At 42.5% G+C, this 23,685-nt stretch overlaps 2 protein-coding genes across 5 annotated transcripts in view; one reads left to right on the forward strand and one right to left on the reverse strand.

The window, feature by feature from the left end:
- Positions 1–378: 378 nt before the first annotated feature.
- Positions 379–7,430, reverse strand: LOC111968783 (zinc finger and BTB domain-containing protein 18.2). Of its 2 annotated transcripts, none has more exons than XM_023994648.2 (2): positions 7,347–7,430; positions 379–5,961 (listed from the first exon to the last, which is right to left on the reverse strand). In XM_023994648.2, exon 2 carries the CDS (start codon positions 5,945–5,947, stop codon positions 4,364–4,366), a length of 1,584 nt encoding a protein of 527 aa, XP_023850416.1. In that variant the 5' UTR covers positions 5,948–5,961; positions 7,347–7,430; the 3' UTR covers positions 379–4,363. The 2 variants fall into 2 exon arrangements, with proteins under 2 accessions (XP_023850416.1, XP_023850417.1); XM_023994649.2 differs by lacking the exon at positions 7,347–7,430 and adding an exon at positions 6,402–6,717.
- A 10,240-nt stretch (positions 7,431–17,670) lies between these two features.
- Positions 17,671–23,685, forward strand: part of LOC111968784 (RAC-alpha serine/threonine-protein kinase) — a 34,024-nt gene continuing 28,009 nt past the window's right edge. Inside the window, exons 1-2 of one of the 3 annotated variants that reach the window (XM_070445204.1) lie at positions 17,686–17,849; positions 22,060–22,260. The gene's annotated coding sequence lies outside the window, so the exon portion shown is untranslated. Of the gene's footprint in view, positions 17,850–22,059; positions 22,261–22,282; positions 23,382–23,685 lie in introns of those variants that run through there. The other 2 variants (XM_023994650.2, XM_070445205.1) reach the window with 2 other exon arrangements.

The following is a 23,685-nucleotide window of genomic DNA, read 5'->3' on the forward strand; positions in this document are numbered from 1 at the left end:
TCAACGGGATAGAGAAGACCCACAGTATTATCACATTGTGTTGTCTGTATACAGTTCTCTCACTACCAAAACACACTTATCGGGTGTTGCTTGTGCAAAGGCAACAATGAAGACTCTCCTTGACAATATCTAAAGGTCGACAGTGGAAAAATCCTCTTTCACGAGTTAGAATGCATATTACTTCAATTTCCCATGCCAATTATTATATGGATTTATTGCCACAAATCCTGTCTTAGTTTAGTGTCAGATAATTTGGTTTGTCTGTAGAATACAAAACATAGGATTGGACAACTAAATCCCAAAGTGGGAAGAGCTGTACCCCTACACATGTTAACATGGTAATATCAGGAAACGCACAAGAAAGACATCCACACGAGGCACAGAAAAGTGTCCTGTTTAATCTATGCATAATCTTAATAAAGACCTAACTCAAGATTGTCACATCTCCACAGCACACACACACACACACACACACCACACTCTCTGAAAGCGCAAACAAAACACAAAAAAAGAACATACAATTACAGATAAAAAATAAATTGCCTGAAGTTCTACACAATGTCAATTCTGAATAAGATTGACCCCTAATCTTTAAACCACTAACACAGAAGCAATTGATTACTATAAAATATAACTTTCTTATTAAAAAAATTATATTAAATTCTAATGGCACTTCTACAAATTCTAATATTACCATTGACATTTATCAGCATCTTTCATTTTACAAATCAAAAAATTGAGTCAAATGTTGCACAAGAAACAATTGAATAAATATTTCTCATGATTACACACAATTTCACAGTCTTAACCTGCCAAAGACACAAATTCCAGTATTAATGTAACCCAATACTCAGTTTTAGACTTAAATCCTACAGCATGAATTAGGAAAACAAAACCCCACTGATCAGGAGCAGTAGCATGAGTTTTCATTCGTCATAAATATATCTCTCAGTGTTTCACATTAAACATGACATCTATGGAAAACAATTAGGTTAATTCCCAAACATGGACTTAGCTTAGAGCCAAACAAAAATACTTCCATTCAGTTTGCTTAACATTAAATTGAATTCCAGATTAAAAACCTTTACAAAATATTAATTAATTTAACAGTAGCAAACTCCAACCCTGAAACTTGTCCCTAAAAGCAGCAGAAAACGGGTTTAATTTACATTTTGATAAGGTGAAAAAAAGAACAGAAATTTGTATAGCCTGAATATCATCACAGCTGTCTGTGGCAAATGTACAGTGTATAAAAAGGGCAACTCCAGGTGCAACACTTGTCTGTGTTACTACAAGGCACATTCTGTAACAATCCTGGAGATATAAATAATGACTGAGAAACCATCAAAACAATAACTTACTGTTAGTTTTCTAAGCCTGTACAACTACATGTGTACATTAGAGAAAACAATACATCAATGTTTCAACTGCCTCACATAAGAAATGTTCCTTTCAAAAGAGTGAGACAAAATATGCAACAAACTACATTCCTGTGTTTTGATTGAAATACCACAAATTGAACACTATATGACATTTATCTAAAACACACAGCTTCATGAAATATTGGGAAACTCATTCCAGGGGGAGGATGGGTAGATAATTGGATGTTAATAAATACTACCTACATACTACTAAAGTTCAGATGAATCAGTGTTGCGATACCTCATCTCAAAAAGTTTCTTGAAAATCAGGCAACACCAACACTTGAAAAGAGAAATACGCTTACAATTATAGTGATTGTGTTGCTAAAGACGCTATGGAGTCACTGTAGTATCCTCTCCACATAAATGAACAATGAAGCACTTATCTAATGCATGCTGGGAATCGAGGGCTGTTCTTCGATGCCTCCAGACAATGCACCTGTTTACCGTCTTCCAGGTCTCCCTTTGCCTAATACATTTCTTGCATTCCAACGGCTCCATTCAATACAAAAAGTGCAAAGAGAGACTCATGGTGCCTTTTTTCCCCCCACAGTGAGGGCAGACATGCACAATGACCCCTTGAGAACTACCTGGGACAGGAGAACAATGCTTGTATTGTATGACTTCTATAGATATTCTACACCATATCGGTGTGTTTGTTCTTGTGAACAACTGCTTCCTCTGCCGGAACAGCAGTCATAGCGGTATTACTCCCTGTTTTGCTCTGGAGTGAAGACATGGCCTGTGAGACATTACATCTGAAAAGGAAGCCAAGTTCACTGGAGTGAGACAGGAAAAGGAAACCCAAATCACGGTGGGAGGGAAGACATGAAACTCTTACCTAAGAGATTGAAGCCTTAGTAAAACACCTTGATAATCAACTCTACTGTGTTCTTCTAATACAGAGAAACAGCATACATATTGATAAATAGAATATATATTTACATTAAATATACAAATAGTAAGAAATAGCAGCCTAGACAATATCAGTGTTGAAACTATATGCATGCTCAAAACAAGTGCTTCGGTGAGAATACGCTATTTAAGATTTCTGTGTAAGATACATTAACAGACCATTTCTTTACAGTAACAGGATTTTCAGAAATGAATAAGCGACCCCAATATCAATTCCATAGTACCAAGATGACAAGGCATCAAAAGTCTCTAAGCTTAGAGAAATCAGCTCATCTTTACAGATCACACCTAAAGTAAACCCTGAACCAAGTTAAAACGAATAAATCCTTCAGATCAAGTCTTCTCAGGACAGATGAAACCAATATCTTGGACTTTTAGTGCTACTCACCTTGTAGGAATCATATGTATAGCATCAAAATGAACCCAACTACAATGAAATCTTTCCATCACACAACAGGCCCATGAAATCTACATTCTGTCCAAAGATTCTGTCAAGCAAAGTTCCACCAAAGGATTCAGTCAAACGTTAAAATCAGACATCAGTCGTACTTCAACATGAACAGAAAAATAGATAGGATACTTTATAAGAGCAAACACAAGGGGCAAAATGAACTCAGTAGATTTAGCATTTTGAGCTACGTGTTCTGATGAACGGACAGTGTGGCAACAAGACATCCACAGTACACCATCTCCTCAGAGAAGCACTGAGGCACGCCGAGAGTATACTTTGGCCAGCTCTCCCACTCTCTGCCCTGTCTATCAGGGCATGTCTCCAGCATTATTATATGGACAGCAAAGGAATATGCAAATGTGGTTACCCTTTCTTTTACAGTGCTGTAATACAGTCAAATAACCCAGAAATTGAACTTACTAAATAGAAGTGAACAATTGTTAATTAATAAAGAGCTTGATTTTACGCCACATGTAATTACATTATTGTAAGTACACTCATGAATCAATTGGCATACAAGTGCCAAGGGCTATCACTGAGTGACCAAGTTACTTCCTGGTATTAAGGCACTGTAAAGGGAAAGTGCTGATCACGTTTTTGAAGGCCCACAGATTAGTTTTATTAAAGGCAACAGGTCCTATGCTTGTATGAGAACAGGAGTGTCAATTTCAGTAGGCACCAGTGTTACAGGCATTAGCTGCAATCTTTAGTAATTAACACCCAACCTGTATATGCATCATGATAGAGCATAAAGGTGACAAAACAATTAACTTCTAAATGTTCATTCAGCAGCCTGACAGCCTAAGCTGGGATGAACATTGAAAGGCCAGTGCAGCAAAAAAGTAATTCCTTCAGGACATGCTCCATCTTACTATATGAAAAACCCTTGCAACTCCTGTATTTATTTTAGTCCTCTATTTTAAGGAAACATTCTGTTGTCTGCTTCATTCCTACCATAAAGAAAATGACAATACTAACTACCCAAACAAATTATCCAGTAGTCCAACTTCAAGTATTTTTTCACTGCCTTGTGATATTTCTTCCTGTTAAGCAGGTTGACTAATAAATAAGGTTGGATATAAAATAGATTTCTACTCTGGGACAGTTTTAGTTTCCTCTTCCACATGTGCACTAATCAAATGTTAATCCATTCAGGAGTGTGTGCTATAATTCACTTGCAGATATATGCGTAGAAATGTGTTTCTATTAGCAGAATACACTCTTCATCAAGCTCAGCAGTTTTGCACTACCAAGACAGACAGAAATAAACAAGTGCAACTGATTTGTCCACCTTCAACATATATCCAGCTTGAGTGGAAAAGCACCCCATCTTATTATTGTAAAACAAAATGATAAAGTCCAACATCCTTCCAGTGAAGTCCAGTTTTGTGCATTATAAAGTTGGCACACCTTAACTTAAGAAATGCCACATGGATTAGAATTCCAAAAGGATATGTCTTTAACAATTTGTGAATATGTATAACTAGTACTTTACTGTGGAGGTATATGCAGTAGTAGTACTCAGGGAGTGATAAGACGCTACTCGGTCTTATTTCATGGCACTGGTGAGAGGGGTTTATCCAATGGCGAGGGTCTTGACAAGGCCACAGTGGAACTTGCGGATGTGGCGGTACAGGTCCCCAGACTGGGTGAAGCGCCGCTCACACCACTTGCAGGCGTGAGGCTTCTCACGTGTGTGAACCACGGCATGCCGGCTCAAGTTATGAGAGTACTGGAAGCTCTTGCCGCACTGGCCACAGGTGTATGGTTTCTCGCCAGAGTGTGTGCGCTCGTGCCGCTTCAAGGTGTACATGCAGGAGAAGGTCTTGCCACACTGTGAGCAGGTGGGAACAGAGCCGTCGGGGGAGAGCTTGGAGCGCGCCCCGTCCTTCTCGCGGAAATGCGAGCTGAGGTGCAGTTGGAGCACATGGGGACTGGGGAACACCTTGCTGCAGAGTGGACACACACACACCTGTTGCCCCGGGGGCAGCAGCACCCCACTGGAGGTGGAGATGTCCGAGGAGGCCAGGTCATCCTCCTCCTCACTGTCCCCCAGCAGCCTCCCCCTCCTCTCCTCGCCCTCTCTGCCCCTTGTGCCCCCCCCTCCTCCGCAGCCCACCCCCTCCTCCATCAGGTCTTCCTCCTGGGAGAGCAGGGCCGATGTGGAGCCGTTGTTGCCTGGGAAGAGGGCAGCGAACCCTGTCACCACTGAGCTCCTGGCACTATTCCCAAAGCGCTGGCTCTCCGGGCTCATCGCCTCACTGTCCTCCTGCTCTGACAGCAAGTCGTGTTCATCTTTAACAAGTGGCTCAGTGCCCTGCTGCTGGCTGTCGAGGGCCAGCTGTCCCGAGATGTAGGAGGGGTGTATGGGATCTCTGCTAGACAGTGGCTTGAAAGACAAATCCAGAGCACAGTCCATGTCAACTGAAGCCCGGGACCTCTGGGACAGCAATACTGTGCAACTACTGACATCAGCTTTTGTTTTTCCAGCTGTTTGGACGCAGGGCTCGGCCTCTGCTGACACATAATTGACACCTACAAGGTCCGGGGACCTGCCAGGGTGACCGTTTGCCTTCTGCCTGCTCTGTGCAGACCTATCACAATCTGTGACAGCCAGCCTGACTTCGCTGTTGTCCATGTCAAACTCCTCTGCCGGGGGGGCTCTCTGGGGCAGCTGCTGTGTCTGTCGCCGGCCTGGCCCTGGCTGCTTGCTCTGCAGCTCGCTGTCTGAGGAGGTCTCCTTGTTCAGGCAGCTCAGTGCTATCCCCTCGCTAACCTTCTCATCCAGGTAGCACAGTTCCTTATCTTTCAGCTTGCTTTTGCACACTTTCACTATATCATACATGTGAAGGTAACTGGCCGCAGCCAGGACATCCTCTACTGGCAGTGTGTTGAATTCCAGCTTCCCCTCATACATAAACTCAAGGAGCAGACTGAAAGCCGGGGCTGTCACAATGTCACTGTTCAGATGCACAACGTCCCTTTTGTCTGGCTGATCCCTGTAGAAGAGATGGAAGTACATGCTGCATGAAGCCAAAACGGCTCTGTGCGCTTTGAATCGTGCATTCCCTACAAGAACAGTGCAGTCACAGAGAAAACCTTGGTGACGCTGCTGACTCAGGCACTGCAGCAACTGGCGGCTATGGTCTGGGAACTCCATTCTTCCGTCATAACCTGATGAAAAACAGGAAAAACTGGATATTAAATCAACGAAATGCTGCCATATAGAGGGCACCACAGAGCGTCAGCAACACATCTGGTGTTCAAGGAAACTACAAACAAAAGTAAACCAACCCCAAACGAAATGTACAGGAAAAGAATACAACTTGCAGAAAATGCCACAAAGTAGTCTATCAATGCAAACATTACCAATTAAAATGCGAGACATGCACATAGTTGTTTAAAAATAAAAGTTTAAGACTACATTCCCATTGAATGTTAAATAGAAGCGCCATCCCTATTACAATATGGTAAAGGGGTCCTTATCATATCGACTTCTTTACGCATCAATAGGGCTACTTAAATCAATATAAATATTGTTATTTTATTCTCGATTAGCCTACATATTAAGGTGTGTGTGTGTTTTTCGGTGTTGTCCTTTTGAGCTCTCCTACCTTTCTCTCAAGTTACCAACAGCAGTCCGATTAGTCGCACTAGTTTTTGAGCTTCACATGGAAATGCGAAACGGACGGACCGGGTACAGTCGCACGCACGCTTCCACACAGACAAAAACGATCGCTACTCAGCCGTTGTTCGTGTGTACTGAACAATGATCAGGAACCGTTCATTTACCAAGCATGCAAACAGAGATAGGCAAAAACTCAGGCTTGTGGATACCAGCACTCGCCCATCGGGCAAAGTTAAGAAAGACGCCAGGGGAATGAGTAAACTGGTGCTCTGTTAGCTAATTACACTGCAAGCTGTAGAGTCAGCTGCTCTGACATCACCGCAATGGAAACGCTACCTCCAGCTGTGCTCCCCTTTAAGCCATATGTTACTCTGAGTCGAGTTACGTACAATAGACACACAAACTTGTTTCAGATGTTGCATCAGTCCCAACACTAAAATATTGTACACTTAAGAAAATGTATTTTATTTTAGGATTAAAGGACACTTGACAGACGGTCGAAATTTGGATAACTTTATAACGCATTGTTGTTCCTTTTACGCACTGGTCAGCCACAACTTTAATGACACATACTTTTGTTCTATTGGTGTAAAAACATTTAAAGTTATTAAAATAACAATGGACCAGACTACAAATAACAAACAAATGCCCCTATGAACTTTTAATTAGGCCTAACCAATAATAAAGCGAACATACACATATTTGCTTTTCGCGAACTAGTTTGCCCTGTTTTAAACGAAAGGAAAACTACAAGCAGAGGCAAGAACGCAGGAAGATAACGCTACATGGTCGTAATTCATGGATAGAAGCCTTTACACAGCAAAGGAGCTCAGCAACTGTCGCTGACCAAGCCAGCTGCGCTGCACGGAGGTAGCGCTGGGTATTATAACTTTCGTTTTCAACATTTTCATTGTCAAAACGCATTACTTACAGATATTTTCCTTGTCCCCGTGTTTTCTTAAATGTTCTGACGTCCTTTCATGATGTACGGACAGATGTTCGCTTCTCCTGTCGTTTATTGAGCTCAGTTCGACCCTGGCAGGCAAGCTGCACTCAGTGCTGTGTGTCAAGCAGGTTGTTAATGGACCAGTCTCGCGATAACACCGACCACAATAAATTCTGTACTACTGCATGAACTCACACAGTGGCAGCAAGTAGCAGTGTTCTTTGAGAACATAATTTGACCTACCTTAATCTATCTCCTTTTTCTGGAATATTTCCACCTGGGAATTGATTGATGCTTTGAACGATGTCTGTTCGCACAGTGCATAATGTGTATCAAATGTTTTGATCATTTTCTTTCTTCTCTTTAATGTATATGGAAAAGACAATTATGCTCCCATTCTATATACAGTATTTTTTTGTCTGAGGATGCAGAACAGAACATATTTTTGATATTCCAACAGATATGTATTTTTATCTTGTTGCTACAATTTATATTGGGTAAGCCCAGGCTGCAAGAAATGGGAAGTCCAAAAGGCAGAAAGTTTATATAAATAAAACAGGAAAATATATTTGGGGGGGATTGCAACTTGCTATACCCCCAACACTCTGTCACATCTATAATAAAATATACACTTTGATATTTTCTTTAGGAAAGATGGAACCTGTTCAATAAACATGCTGCATTTATCTATCAAAGAGGAGTTGATCATAAGGATTCATTATGGAGAGTAATTAAGACCAAAATACAGATGTTTCTCATTTTCACTGATCGTCATAGATTTCTAATTCCATATTTTCAAAATACATATATTGAGGGAAAGAAGTGGCTTCAAGTTGCAGCTGCTCTTCTTGTGGCCCCCTCTCCACCCACCCTGCAACTGCTTCAGTCACCTTTGCCCTGTGTTCCAGCTGTCGTGTGTTTTGAAAGGGCCATTTGCTGTGACTCTCTGCCCCTTGACAGAGAGGGGAATGAGCAATGTGACGGGAGACGGCAGGCACTGGTCAGAAGGGGACACTGGCTAAAGATCCAGTTACTGCTTTATTCCATTTTTAGTCTACCGTTGACAATTAAATCTATAATCACCATGGCATCTTGTCCCAAGCCTTAGCAAAGCTCAAAAGAACAGCAGGTTTATTTTTTTGTGTTCTCTCATCCTGTCGGCCAATATTGATTTTAGTGGTCAAATATATATGATCTATTAAAGGCATGTACAATTTTTCTGTTTGGTCAAAATGTCCAAATATGAGGAATGAGTAATACAAAATACGCATAAGAAAGTAAGTATTATTGAGTGAATTTACATCATTTTCAAATACTTATTGCAAAAAAATGATCTAAAATGATTTCTAACATGTGTGCCAAATGCCAACAATGTTAGTTATTTATATTTGTTAGGCCAAGCCATGTAAATAACAGCTATGTGTATAAGAATGGGACCACTGGCAGCTCCTGGGTCCCTGGCCATACAGACCCAGGCAGCAACCAGTAGAGGATGGGTGGTGGTGGTGTGGTATGTGTTTATGGGGTGAGACAAAGCAGTGGTTGTGCCCAGGGATTGTGGCCTCCGAGAGAGGCTCAGCATGGTCAAGTTTCTCACACAGAGAGAAAGAGAGAGGTATGGAGAGAGAGAGAGGTATAGAGAGAGAGAAGAGAGAGAGAGAGAGAGGAGAGAGAGAGAGAGGGAAGAAAGAGAGAGGTATGGAGAGAGAGAGAGAGGTATGGAGAGAGAGAGGAGAGAGAGAGAGAGAGAGAGAGAGAGAGAGAGAGCGAGAGAGAGAGAGAGAGAAGAGAGAGAGAGAGAGAGAAGGAGAGAGAGAGCAGAGAGAGCACTTCCTGGAGGTTCTTTCCACCTTTCTGCAATCATCAATGGCATTCTCCCCCTGACCCACTCTTCGCTCAGATAGACAAAGGCCCTGCATTCCTCTGCAGTCTGACTGCCAGGCCTAGCCAGGTCCAATTTAAGCATATCACTCATTCCCTCTGGACCAATGGGCTCATCAGGGGGCTGGTCATGAATGATAATTCACAGGTTTTATGCATTTTAATTGTTACTATTTATTCACACAATTTTGTTCCACTGGTTTCCCCCCAATGTATTAAATTGTTTCTAGAATAACATTAATATGACAACTGTGGTTTTGTTAAGAGTTGAATGTATGAAATGTCATACTTTCTCTTCATCTAAGCCTTTGACATAATAAGCTGAACATTTTATACACCTATACATACAGTACCAGTCAAAAGTTTGAACACCTACTCATTCAAGGGTATTTCCTTATTATTTACTATTTATTTACATTGTCGAATAATAGTGAAGACTCAAAACTATGAAATAACACATATGGAATCATGTAGTAACCAAAGAATTGTTAAACAAATCAATATATATTTTATATTCTTCAAAGTAGCCACCCTTTGCTCTTGATGACAGCTTTACAACACTCTTGGCATTCTCCAAACCAGCTTCACCTGGAATGCTTTTCAACAGTCTTGAAGGATTTCCACATATGCTGAGCATTGTTGGCTGCTTTTTATTCACTCTGCGGTCGAACTCATCCCAAACCATCTCAATTGGGTTGAGGTCGGGTGATTGTGGAGGCCAGGTCATTTGATGCAGCACTCCATCACACTCCTTTCTTGGTCAAATCGCCCTTTACACAGCCTGGAGATGTGTTGGGTCATTGTCCTGTTGAAAACAAATGATAAGTCCTCCCTAAGACAAACCAGATGGGATGGCGTATCGCTGCAGAATGCTGTGGTAGCCATGCTGGTTAAGTGTGCCTTGAATTCTAAATAAATCACAGACAGTGTCACCAGTAAAGCACCCCCACGCCACCTGTTAATTGAAATGATTTCCAGGTGACTACTTCATGAAGCTGGTTGAGCGAATGCCGAAAGTGTGCAAAGCTGTCATCAAGGCAAAGGGTGGCTACTTTGAAGAATCTCAAATATAAAATATATTTTGATTTGTTTAACACTTTTTTTGGTTACTACATGATTCCATATGTGTTATTTCATAGTTTTGATGTCTTCACTACAATGTAGAAAATAATAAATATAAAGAAAAACCCTTGAATGAGTAGGTGTGTCCAAACTTTTGACTGGTACTGTATATCCTATTCATATTTAGCAGCAGGACATCAGGTGTGTCTTCTTTACATTATCTGAGATGTTGAATACAGTTTTCAAACCATTCCAAACCAAGTAATTTAGCACCAAACAGAACAAATCAAATCAAATGTATTTATATAGCCCTTCTTACATCAGCTGATATCTCAAAGTGCTGTACAGAAGATGTAGAGCTAAGCACCGTTAGAGCAAAAGTATTTGAGTGTCACGCCCTGGCCTTAGTTATTTTTGTTCTCTTTATTATTTTAGTTAGGTCAGGGTGTGACATGGGGGATGCAGGTGTTTTTGTTATTGTCTAGGGGTGTGATGTATGTCTATGGTTGCCTAGATTGGTTCTCAATTAGAGACAGCTGTCTATCGTTGTCTCTGATTGGGAACCATATTTAGGCAGCCATATTCATTGGGTAGTTCGTGGGTGCCTTGTAAGAATTCGCAGACGAGTAGGTAACCCGCCACTACCCTCCGTATTATTGGCCAACGTGTAATCATTGGGAAAAAAACTGGACGATCTACGATTAAGGCTATCCTACCAAAGGCGCATTAAAAACTGTAATATCTTATATTTCACCGAGACATGGCTAAACAACGACACAGATAATATAGAGCTGGCTGGTTTCTCCGTGCATCGGCAGGACAGAGCAGCTACATCTGGTAAAAATTAGGGGCAGGGGTGTGTGTCTATTTGTCAATAACTGCTGGTGCGCGAAGTCTAATATTAAAGAAGTCTCGAGGTATTGCTCGCCTGAGGTAGGATACCTCATGAGAAACTGTAGACCACACTATCTACCAAGAGAGTTCTCATCTATATTATTCGTAGCCGTCTATTTACCACCACAAACCAATGCTGGCACTAAGAACGCACTCAACGAGCTGTATAAGGCCATAAGCAAACAAGAAAATGCTCATCCAGAAGCGGTGCGTCAAGTGGTCGGGGACATTAATGCAGACACATTTAAATCCGTTTTATTTCATTTCTACCAGCATGTCACTGGTAACCCAAAAAAACCTCTAGACCACCTTTACTCCACACACAGAGACGCATACAAAGCTCTCCCTCGCCCTCCATTTGGCAAATCTGACCATAATTCTATCCTCCTGATTCCTGCTTACAAGCAAAAAGTAAAGCAGGAAGTACAAGTGGCTTGCTCAATACGGAAGTGATTAGATAACGCGGATGCCACGCTACACGACTGTTTTGCTAGCACAGACTGGAATATGTTCCGGGATTCATACAATGGCATTGAGGAGTATACCACCTCAGTCACCGGCTTCATCAATAAGTGCATCGACGACGTCGTCACCACAATGACCGTACGTACATATCCCAACCAGAAGTCATGGATTACAGGCAACATCCACACCGAGCTAAAGGCTAGAGCTGCCGCTTTCAAGGAGCGGAACACTAATCCCGGATGCTTATAAGAAATCCCGCTATGCTCTCAGATGAACCATCAAACAGACAAAGCGTCAATACAGGACTAAGATGGAATCCTACTACACCAGCTCTGACGCTCGTCGGATGTGGCAGGGCTTGAAAAATATTACGGACTACAAAGAGAAACCCAGCCGCGAGCTGCCCAGTGACGTGGGCAGCTAAATGCCCTAAATGCCTTTTATGCTCGCTTCGAGGCAAGTAATACTGAAGCATGTATGAGAGCATCAGCTGTTCTGGAAGACTGTGTGATCACGCTCTCCGTAGCCGATGTGAGAAAGACCTTTAAATAGATCAACATTCACAAAGCCCCTGGGCCAGACAGATTAACAGGACATGTACTCAAAGCATGCGCGGACCAACTTGCAAGTGTCTTCACTGACATTTTCAACCTCTCCCTGACCGAGTCTGTAATACCGACATGTTTCAAACAGACCACCATAGTCCCTGTGCCCAAGAAAGCGAAGGTAACCTGCCTAAATGATTGCCGCTTTCACGGATCCCCCCGGTACTGATGCTGATTCTGTTCACCAGTTCTGGAGGTCTACGTCACCGGCTTTCTAGGCTTCACTGAACGGGATTCATTATCATCAATCCCGGACTGTCTTGTCTGATTACACACACCTGGTTCCCATTTCCCCTGATTAGTATGTTATATATGTGCCCTCTGTTCCTTCTGTCTTTGTCGGTTATTGTTCCCATGACCGTTGGTCGTGTGAGTACCTATGCGTTAGTGCAGCTGTTATTCTGCGTGCTTTATATATTGTGTATTACGGGTTTTGTCCCATGTTGTTCACCGAGGTATCCCCTCGCTCTTTTGTTTGGGTACAGCTCAGTGTTTTTGTATACGTGTTTGTTTTGGGTGTATTAAAAACCCCTATTGTGTATTCCTGCGCCTGTCTCCAAATCCTTTATACCAGGATGACAACCGCCATATAGCACTCACGTCGGTAGCCAGGAAGTGCTTTGAAAGGCTGGTCATGGCTCACATCAACACCATCATGCCGGAAACCCTAGACTTACTCCAATTCACATACCCCCCCAATAGATCCACAGATGATGCAATCTCAATGGCACTCCACACTGCCCTTTCCCACCTGGACAAAAGGAACACATATGTGAGAATGCTGTTCATTGACTACAGCTCAGCATTCAACACTATAGTACCCACGAAGCTCATCACATCAACTGGATCCTGCACTTCCTGATGGGCTGCCCCCAGGTGGTAAGGGTAGGCAACAACACATCTTCCACGCTGATCCTCAACACTGGGGCCCCTCAGGGGTGCGTACTTAGTCCCCTCCTGTACACCCTGTTCACCCACGACTGCGTGGCCAAGCACGACTCCAACACCGTCTTTAAGTTTGCTGATGACACAATAGTGGTAGGCCTGATCACCGACAATGATGAGACAGCCTATTGGGAGGAGGTCAGAGACCTGGCTGTGTGGTGCCAGGACAACAACCTCTCCCTCAATGTGAGCAAGACAAAGGAGCTAATCGTAGACTATAGGAAAACGAGGGCCGGACATGCATGCCCACATTAACATCAAGTTTCCATTTCCTTGGTGTCCACATCTCCAACGAAACTATCATGGTCCAAACATACCAAGACAGTCTTGAAAAGGGCACGACAAAACCTTTTCCCCTTCAGGAGACTGAAAAGATTTGGCATGTGTCCCCAGATCCTCAAAAAGTTCTACAGCTGCATCATCGAGAGCATCCTGACCGGTTGCATCACCGCCTGGTATGGCAACTGCTCGGCATCTGACCGTAAGGCGCTACAGAGGGTAGTGCGTACAGCACAGTACATCACTGGGGCCAAGCTTCCTGACATTCAGGACCTATATACTAAATAGGCGGTGTCAGAGGAAGACCCCAAAAAATGTCAAGGACTCCAGTCACCCAAGCCATAGACTGTTCTCTCTGCTACCGCACGGCAAGTGGTACCGGAGCGTCAATTCTAGGACCAAAAGGCTCCTTAACAGTTTCTACCCCCAAGCCATTATACTGCTGAATATTGCTGCTACTTGCTGTTTATTATCTCCACATAGTCACTTTACAAATTACTTTGACTAACCTGCACCTCCTCACTTTGACTCGATACCGGTACCCCCTCTATATAGCCTCGTTATTGTTATGTCATTTTCTTGTGTTACTTTAGGATTATATATATTTTTTTTACTTTAGTTTATTTAGTAAATATTTTCTTAACAATTTCATGAGATGCATTGTTGGTTAAAGGCTTGAAAGTAAGCATTTCACAGTAAGGTCTTCACCTGTGCATTCAGCGCATGTGACAAATAAAATATGATTTGATTTGGCTACAGTCGGTCAGCCCTGTTTCTATTATGTGGAGCAGCATGGAAGCATGAGTTGTGAAGAGCTCATTTACAGTGACAATGAGAGGAAATGGCACAGAACTGGAGGGAGGAGGCAGTGGGTCAAAATATCTTTCATCAAGGGGAAGGGTTTCCAGCAGCCCCATGCTCCTCCACCCCCCTGCCGTTGTGATATTACTCAATTATTACACAACCTTTCACCAAGTCTCTGTCAAAACAGTGGTGTTATTAGGGACAGCACAATAACATGCCCAATCTTAAACATACAGTGCATTCGGAAAGTATTCAGACCCCTTGACCTTTTCCACATTTTGTTACGTTACAGCCTTATTCTAAAATTGATTAAATCTACATCAATCTACACACAATACCTACCTCATAATGACAAAGTGAAAACAGGTTTTTAGAAGAAAAAAAAATCGAATTGATAAAAAAACAGAAATACCTTATTAACATAAGTATTCAGACCCTTTGCTATGAGACTCGAAATTGAGCTCAGGTGCATCCTGTTTCCACTGATCATCCTTGAGATATTTCTACAACTTGATTGGAGTCCAACTGTGGTAAATTAAATTGATTGGACATAATTTGGAAAGACAGGATTGTGTCGGGGCACAGATCTGAGGAGGGGTACCAAAACATTTCTGCAGCATTGACGGTCTCCAAGAACATAGTGGCCTCCATCTTTCTTAAATGAAAGAAGTTTGGAACCACCAAGACTCTTCCTAGAGCTGGCCGCCCGGCCAAACTGAGCAATCGGGGGAGAATGGCCTTGGTCAGGGAGGTGACCAAGAACCCGATGGTCACTGACAAAGCTCTAGAGTTCCTCTGTGGAGACGGGAGAACCTTCCAGAAGGACAACCATCTCTGCAGCACTCCAACAATCAGGCCTTTATAGTAGAGTTTCCAGACGGAAGCCACTCCTCAGTAAAAGGCACATGGCAGCCCACTTGGAGTTTGCCAAAAGGCACCTAAAGGACTCTCAGACCATGAGAAACAAGATTCTCTGGTCTGATGAAACCAAGATTGAACTCTTTGGCCTGAATGCCAAGCGTCACGTCTGGAGGAAATCTGGCACCATCCCTACAGTGAAGCATGGTGGTGGCAGCATCATGCTGTGGGGATGTTTTTCAGCGACAGGAACTGGGAGACTAGTCAGGATCGAGGGAAAGATAAATGGAGCAAAGTACAGAGAGATCCTTGATGAAAACCTGCTCCAGAGCGCTCAGGGCCTCAGACTGGGGTGAAGGTTCACCGTCCAACAGGACAACGACCCTAAGCACACAGCCGAGACAACGCAGGAATGGCTTCGGGACAATCTCTGAATATCCTTGAGTGTCCCAGCCCGGACTTGAACCCGATCAACCATCTCTGTAGAGATCTGAAAATAGCTGTGCAGCGACGCTCCCCATCCAACCTGGCAGAGCTTGAGAGGATCTGCAGAGAAGAATGGGAGAAACTCCCCAAATATACGTGTGCCAAACCTGTAACGTCATTCCCAAGAAGACTCAAGGATGTTTTCACTACCAAAGGTGCTTTAACAAAGTACTGAGTAAAGGGTCTGAATACTTATGTAAATGTAATATTTAAGTTTTCTAAAAACCTGTTTTTGCAATGTCATTATGGAGTATTGTGTGTAAATTGATGAGGAAAAAAAACATTTTAACCAATTTTAGAATAAGGGTGTAACGTAACAAAATGTGGAAAAAGTCAAGGGGTCTGAATAATTTCTGAATGCACTGTAGGATTGGTAGTAGCATACGTAGCAAGACATTAATTTCCTTGGAACCTCTGCCTTTGTACATTCATAAAAAACATGTGGTGCAAATATGACGTACATTCTGATTGGATCAGCAGGTTATGGTTGGAGAGTAACTGATTACCTGTAATCAGTTACATGTAATCTGATTACAAAAAACTGTAACTGTAATCAGTTATGTTACATGCAAACATATTGTAATCCGATTACAGATACTTTAAAAAACATGAGTATTACTTCTTGGAATGCTTTTAAATTCAAAAAGGATGTTTGCAAGAAAAAATACTTTCACACCTTTCACCTTGTTTTCTCAATGACATTCAATTCACAATTGAAAAAAGATTAAAGTTTGTTCTGACCACAAATCAGAACAATGACACAGCAAATGCTTTGATGGATCCTTTTTGCCTTCTTTTAATGCCTCTTAAGGGAAAGTAATCCAAAGAAACTGAAAGTAATTAGATGACGTTACTGAATTTGGGTAATCCAAAAGTTACATTACTGATTACAATTTTGGACAGGTAACTAGTAACTGTAATGGATTACATTTAGAAAGTAACCTACCCAACCTTGCAGATAGAACATCTATTGGTTTTACTTTTCTCATTACTTATGGACTACAAGCATTCTGTAGACTAGGCTATACATTCATTTTATATTTTATTTAACTAGGCAAGTCAGTTAAGAACAAATTATTATTTACAATGACGGCCTACCAAAAGGCAAAAGGCCTCCTGCGGGCACGAGGGCTGGGATTAAAAATAAATAATCTGCATATAAATGGATGAGAGAGCTTTCTACTGCCTGAGCTATGTTGTTGATGTAAATTGAGAAGAGTGTGGGGCCTAGGATCGAGCCTTGGGGTACTCCCTTGGTGACAGGCAGTGGCTGAGACAACAGATGTTCTGACTTTATACACTGCACTCTTAGGTATCAAACCAGGCCAAAGACCCCTCAGAGAAACCAATACTCCTTAGCTGGCCCACAAGAATGGAATGGTCTACCATGTCAAAAAAAGGCAATAAAAATAGCAGCACAACATTGCTTAGAATCAAGGGCAATGGTGACATCACTGAGGATCTTTAAGGTTGCAGTGACACATCCATAACCTGAGCGGAAACCAGATTGCATACCAGAGAGAGTACTATAGACATCAAGAAAGCCAGTCAGTTGATTATTGACAAGTTTTTCCAACACTTTTGATAAACAGGGCAAAATTGAAATAGGCATATAACAGTTACGATCAGCTTGATCTCCCACTTTAAATAAAGGACGAACCGTGGCTGCCTTCCAAGGAATGGGAATCTCCCCAAAAAGGAGAGGCAGGTTAAAAAGGTCATTGATAGGCTTGGCGATGATAGGGGCAGCAACCTTAAAGATGAAAGGGTATAAACCATCTGACCCAGATGTTTTTTGGGGGTCAAATTAACATCAGCTAATCAACATGATTACAGGTGAAATGATGTGAAGATGAACTCAAACAAACCATATTTTTAATGGGATGGTTTTGATGGCTCATCCTACATAAAATTATGTATTTATTATGAGAAAATATATAGATAAAACATATGTCCGGAATCTTTATCCGCCTCTGTGTGTAGCCCCCTCTGGATCGAAACCAGAGCAATCGGCGCTAGGACCTAGGAGATGAGTATGCCACAGAAGCATTGCAGACAGAACGTTTGGGAGGTGTTGTAGAAGAAAGGCAAAAGAAACCGAGTAAATGAGAGCACTTTTTGTACAGATTATTGAAGGATTTATCAGCTAAATAAATCGCCGAAACAGCTCATTATAATGCAACGGACACACTATTGAAATCCTGTCCAGGTAAAGGCCTGCATTTTGTTTTTCGTGTTGACTGAGGTCGACTGCTACTAGAGCGGTTAGATCCCATTGTATAAAATAGGATGCGGTTATTCTCACTCAAACTGCCCTGCTAGGCCCCATATCCAGACTAAAATGAAGTGCATTCCTGACATCAGTTTATTCTCGGGTATAGTTATGTTTACTGAAGAAGTTAGTTAAGTGTCCAAACTTTAACCTTAGCAGAGACTGTGCCTCATAAACAAAACTAAAATATCGTATAACATTGTCATTTATTGACTATGCTTTTGAATTTGACATAATGTCCGCCTTTGAGACAGCCTACAGGCCGAAAATGTTTATGTCGTTTTTACTGTACATTACTTTCATACAATTATAAGTCACCTATAGGAACGAACTATACGTTTTAGAAATTAACTTTATGGACATATAAATGCATTTGCAACGCGTCTTAAAAACAAACTATGTTGTGATCTTGCGGGTGGCCAGTTCAACACTGCAACTCACTCATTCATTTATCTGCACGTTCGTCAACAAGACAATTGATTTTGTTTTCTGATATGTTCTTGTTTGTCTGTATGTCACACAAGATTAAATATATTTTACTGGCTTCATTCAAAATTCCACGACGTCTAAACCGAATATTTTATGTTTAGATTATCTGAAGGCAGACAGCCACGTTGTTGCATTGTTGTTACAATGTAGCAATGACTGAAACAGAAATTGATACAAAGTATCCACCTTTTGCTTTATTATGGCGTGTGGCCCAACTTTGTCCTTTCTGTCGGACGAATACATGTATTGTATAGTAGATCTACAGTTGATGACTTTTGAAAGCATACTTCCTTTATTCTTGGATGACAGTTGTATGCTTCCTGGGACTCGCCTCATTTATTTTCCATTAGCACAACTATCCATGAATAAGCATCCCCCAAATCCCCTAACATTCAATCTCCACTGTGCTCCCTATTTTCCATCTTTTAGATGTAATATTTCATAACATATTTTACATTTGGACTAAATGATGAATACTCTTATGATTCACTGTCCACTTTTTTAAAGTTTTGGGTAGTCATTTTCAATATTTTTTGTTGTTGTAATGTGTGCATGTAAAGCAACTCTCACGCTGAACAGTAGTCATCCCCAAGCATGTTGTGTGCCATGCATGTCTTAAATGTCATAATTTGTTTTGAGTCATGAGACCGACCATGACTAGCCACAGTCTGAATGTGAAGGGACCCAGGCAGGCAGCACAGCAGCAGCATGTGACATTAGTCTGAGGGTGGTTAAGTGATGTTGTTACTGTTTGACTCACTCACCCTGTTCTTCCTGGGAGATGTTGACGTCCTTCGCTCCCATTGGTATGGGAAAGGACTTTGAGTTCCTCTGGCCTTGTTGATGCAAATGTGCCACCAGTTGTATGCAGAATCTGAGGAATGCTGTTTGAAATCTGCCTTTACACAGTCAGGCTTATTGTGGCTAATCTGAGGCCTGTACGCCACAGGAGCTAGGAGACTTTATCAGTGTAATGGGTCCACACACTTCCTGGCCCTCCATGCACACCATATGACTGTCCTCTCCCTGGTCTCTCTGTGTCACAGTCATAGACAGCACTGCTTCCTCTGCTGCTGTCCATGTGGCTGCAAGCAAGTTGTTTACATTCTGAACTTCAAGCCCTCAAGTCAGAACCAACAGCATAGATGGAATTAGGGGACGCCATGAACGGATACAAGATGCTAATGAAGTGTCACCAACAGTAATACTTTTGAAGAGGAGACTGGAGAACAATAGGAGGGTTTCTGCCAAGTTACACCATATAAAAGGTGCCTTTTCTATTCAAAACAGACTTTACCCAACTCTCTTTCTTAGTATGTATAGATCCATTTGAATGGACTTTCATTTTGTCTGTCTGGGAATTTGTATACAATACTAGTCAAAAGTTTGGACACACCTACTCATTCAAGGGTTTTTCTTTATTTTTACTATTTTCTACATTGTAGAATAATAGTGAAGACATCAAAACTATGAAATAACACATGGAATCATGTAGTAACCATTAAAATAAAAATCTAAATATATTTTAGATTCTTCAAACCCTTTGCCTTGATGACAGCTTTGCACAGTCTTAGCATTCTCTCAACCAGCTTCATAGGGAATGCTTTTCAAACTGTCTTGAAGGAGTTCCCACATATGTTTTCCTTCACTCTGCGGTCCAACTCATCCCAAACGATCTCAATTGGGTTGAGGTTGGGTGATTGTGGAGGTCAGGTCATTTGATGCAGCACCATCACTCTCCTTCTTCTAATCCGTTCACCTACTCTGCATCTCACAAAGACACAGCGGTTGGAACCAAAAATCTAAAATTTTGATTCATCAGACCAAAGGACAGATTTCCACCGGTCTGATGTCCATTGCTCATGTTTCTTGGCCCAAGCAAGTCTCTTGGGGTGTCCTTTTAGTAGTGGTTTCTTTGAAGCAATTTGACCATGAAGGCCTGATTCTCGCAGTCTCCTCTGAACAATTGATGCTGAGATGTCTCGCAGTTAACTCTAATGAACTTATCCTCTGCAGCAGAGGTAACTCTGGGTCTTCCTTTCCTGTGGAGGTCCTCATGAGAGCCAGTTTCATCATAGAGTTTGATGGTTTTTGCGACTGCACTTGAAGAAACTTGGAAATTTCTTGAAATTTTCCGGATTGACTGACCTTCATGTCTTAAAGTAATGATGGACTGTCGTTTCTCTTTGCTTATTTGAGCTGTTCTTGCCATAAAATGGACTTGGTCTTTTACCAAATAGGGCTATCTTCTGTATACCAACCCTACCTTGTCACAACACAACTGATTGGCTCAAACGCATTAAGGTGGAAAGAAATCCACAAATTAACTTTTAACAAGACACATCTGTTATTGAAATGCATTCCAGGTGACTACCTCATGAAGCTGGTTGAGAGAATGCCAAGAGTGTGCAATTCTGTCATCAAGGCAAAGGGTGGCTACTTTGAATAATCTCAATTATAAAATATATTTGCATTTGTTTAACACGTTTTTGGTTACTACATGATTCCATGTGTTATTTCATAGTTTTGATGTCTTCACTATTATTCTACAATGTAAAATAAAGAAAATCCCTTGAATGAATAGGTGTGTCCAAACTTTTGACTGGTACTGTATATTTGTTTATGCTAATGTTAGTTGCTTTATGCTCTTCTCTCTCTCTCTCTGTGATTGTCCTGCTGGAACAGACACCAGGAACAAACTTGATTGTGTGTGGAGGCATGACTAGTCACTTGACCTGTCTACCTTTTTATTTGTACGTCTTGTTTGAAGGAAAATTGCATAGATGCATATTGCTATTACTATTCAGTAAACATTTCCTTTGATGCACAGTAGTATTGGGACACTGCTTTCCTGCACCCTTCTACTAGGACTCCAAGACAAAGCCAATATTGGCACAGAGAATGGATTCACGTTGTTGATATAGAAGACAATACAACAAATGATAAAGGTCAACCTGCTGCCTCCATACACAGCCTCTTTGCTTGAACCCAGCCAAGTCTCAAGACTAGTCTGGGATGATACCCAATGGACTACATTAATCAACAAGTGTTTGTATGACTGGCTCTGTGTGTGGCTTCCATACTGCATGACACTGATTTGCATTGAGGGGGGCCCTGGAACGAGAGCCAGAATGATGAATGATTTAAAGTCAAGCAGTCAGGGCAGGCAGTCAGGGAGAGACAGAACGAGAGAGTGAAGCAGGCAGGTAGGGAAAGAGCGAGTGAAGCAGTCAGGCAGTGGCCCGGGCCCCTGGACCATGTGACCTGCTGTTAGGGTACTAGGTTCATTCACTGGCTACAGTTCTGGCTGCGGCCCAGTTTTTCCACACAGCCCACAGTAGCGACGGCTCGGTCACATTAAACATCAACACTGTGTTGTGGCTCCAGAGCCGGACCTCTGTGTGTGTGTGTGTGTGTGTGTGTGTGTGTGTGTGTGTGTGTGTGTGTGTGTGTGTGTGTGTGTGTGTGTGTGTGTGTGTGTGTGTGTCAAAGTCAGAGAGGGTATGCTGAGAGCACAGAGGCTTGGTTTGCGTTTGTGATCAAAGTTTGAATTGGTCTCAGTAGGGTATACACTGCTCTAGTGGACAGGCCTGCTCTCAGTCAGTTCCCCAGAGCTCATCTCTCTCTCTCTCTCTCTCTCTCTCTACTACTGTGACAGGCCCAGCCACAGCCAGAGATGACTGGAGCACAACGCACTGCTGGCCTGAGCCAGAGGACTGGAGCACAATGTGCTGCTACCAGTACTCAGAGCATGTGGGACCAACTGGCAGGTGTCATTTTCAACCTCTCCCTGACCGAGTCTGCAGTAACTACATGTTTCAATCAGACCACCATAGTCCCTGTGCCCAAGAAAGCGAAGGTAACCTGCCTAAATGACTACCGCCCTATAGTACTCAAGCTGGTAGCCATGAAGTGCTTTGAAAGTCATGGCTCACATCAACACCGTCATCCCGGAAACTCTAGATCCAATACGCATACCGCTTCAACAGATCCACAGATCTCAATCTCAATGGCTCCAATCTCAATGGCACTCCACACTGGCCTTTCTCACCTGGACAAAAGGAACACCTATGTGAGAATGCTGTTCATTGACTACAGCTCAGTATTCAACACCATAGTGCCCACAAAGCTCATCACTAAGCTAAGGACTCTGGGACTAAACACCTCCCTCTGCAACTGGATCCTGGACTTCCTGACGGGCCGCCCCTAGGTGGTAAGGGTAGGCAACAACACATCTGTCACGTTGATCCTCAACACGGGGGCCCCTCAGGGGGTGCGTGCTTAGTCCCCTCCTGTACTCCCTGTTCACCCACGACTGCGTGGCCAAGCACGACTCCCACACCATCATTAAGTTTGCTGACGACACAACAGTAGTAGGCCTGATCACCGACAACGATGAGACAGCCTATCGGGAGGAGGTCAGAGACTTGGCTGTGTGGTGCCAGGACAACAACCTCTCCCTCAACGTAAGCAAGTCAAAGGAGCTGATTGTGGACTACAGGGAAAGGAGGGCCGAACAGGCCCCCATTAACATTGACGGGGCTGTAGTGGAGCGGATCGAGAGTTTCCATTTCCTTGGTGTCCACATCACCAACAAACTATCATGGTGCAAACACACCAAGACAGCCGTGAAGAGGGCACGACAAAACCTTTTCCCCTCAGGAGACTGAAAAGATTTGGCATGGGGCCTCAGAACCTCAAACAGTTCTAAAGCTGCATCATTGAGAGCATCCTGACTGGTTGCATCACTGCCTGGTATGGCAACTGCTCTGCATCTGACCGTCAGGCGATACAGAGGGTAGTGCGTACGGCCCAGTACATCACTGGGGTCAAGCTTCTTGACATCCAGGACCTAAATACTAGGCGGTGTCAGAGGAAGACCCAAAAAATTGTCATAGACTCCAGCCACCCAAGTCATAGACTGTTCTCTCTGCTACCGCACGGCAAGCGTTACCGGAGCGCCAAGTCTAGGTCCAAAAGGTGACTCCTTAACAGCTTCTACCTCCCAAGCCATAAGACTGCTGAACAATTAATCAAATGGCCACCCGGACTATTTACATTGATGACACCCCCCCTTTGTTTTTACACTGCTGCTACTCACTGTTTATTATCTATGCATAGTCACTTTACCCCTACCTAAATGTACAAATTACCTCATCTAACATGTACCCCCTGTACATTGACTCGGTACCGGTACCCCCTGTATATAGCCTTGTTATTGTTATTTTGTGTTACTTTTTATTACATTTTTTTTTAAACTTTTGTTTATTTAGTAAATATTTTC

The sequence above is a fragment of the Salvelinus sp. IW2-2015 genome, linkage group LG9 (assembly GCF_002910315.2).
Source record: "Salvelinus sp. IW2-2015 linkage group LG9, ASM291031v2, whole genome shotgun sequence".
NCBI lineage: Eukaryota > Metazoa > Chordata > Actinopteri > Salmoniformes > Salmonidae > Salvelinus > Salvelinus sp. IW2-2015.

What these genes read in the sequence shown, in the direction of transcription:
- LOC111968783 (XM_023994648.2), bottom strand. Translation starts at nt 5,947, where the DNA reads ATGGAGTTCCCAGACCATAGCCGCCAGTTGCTGCAGTGCCTGAGTCAG.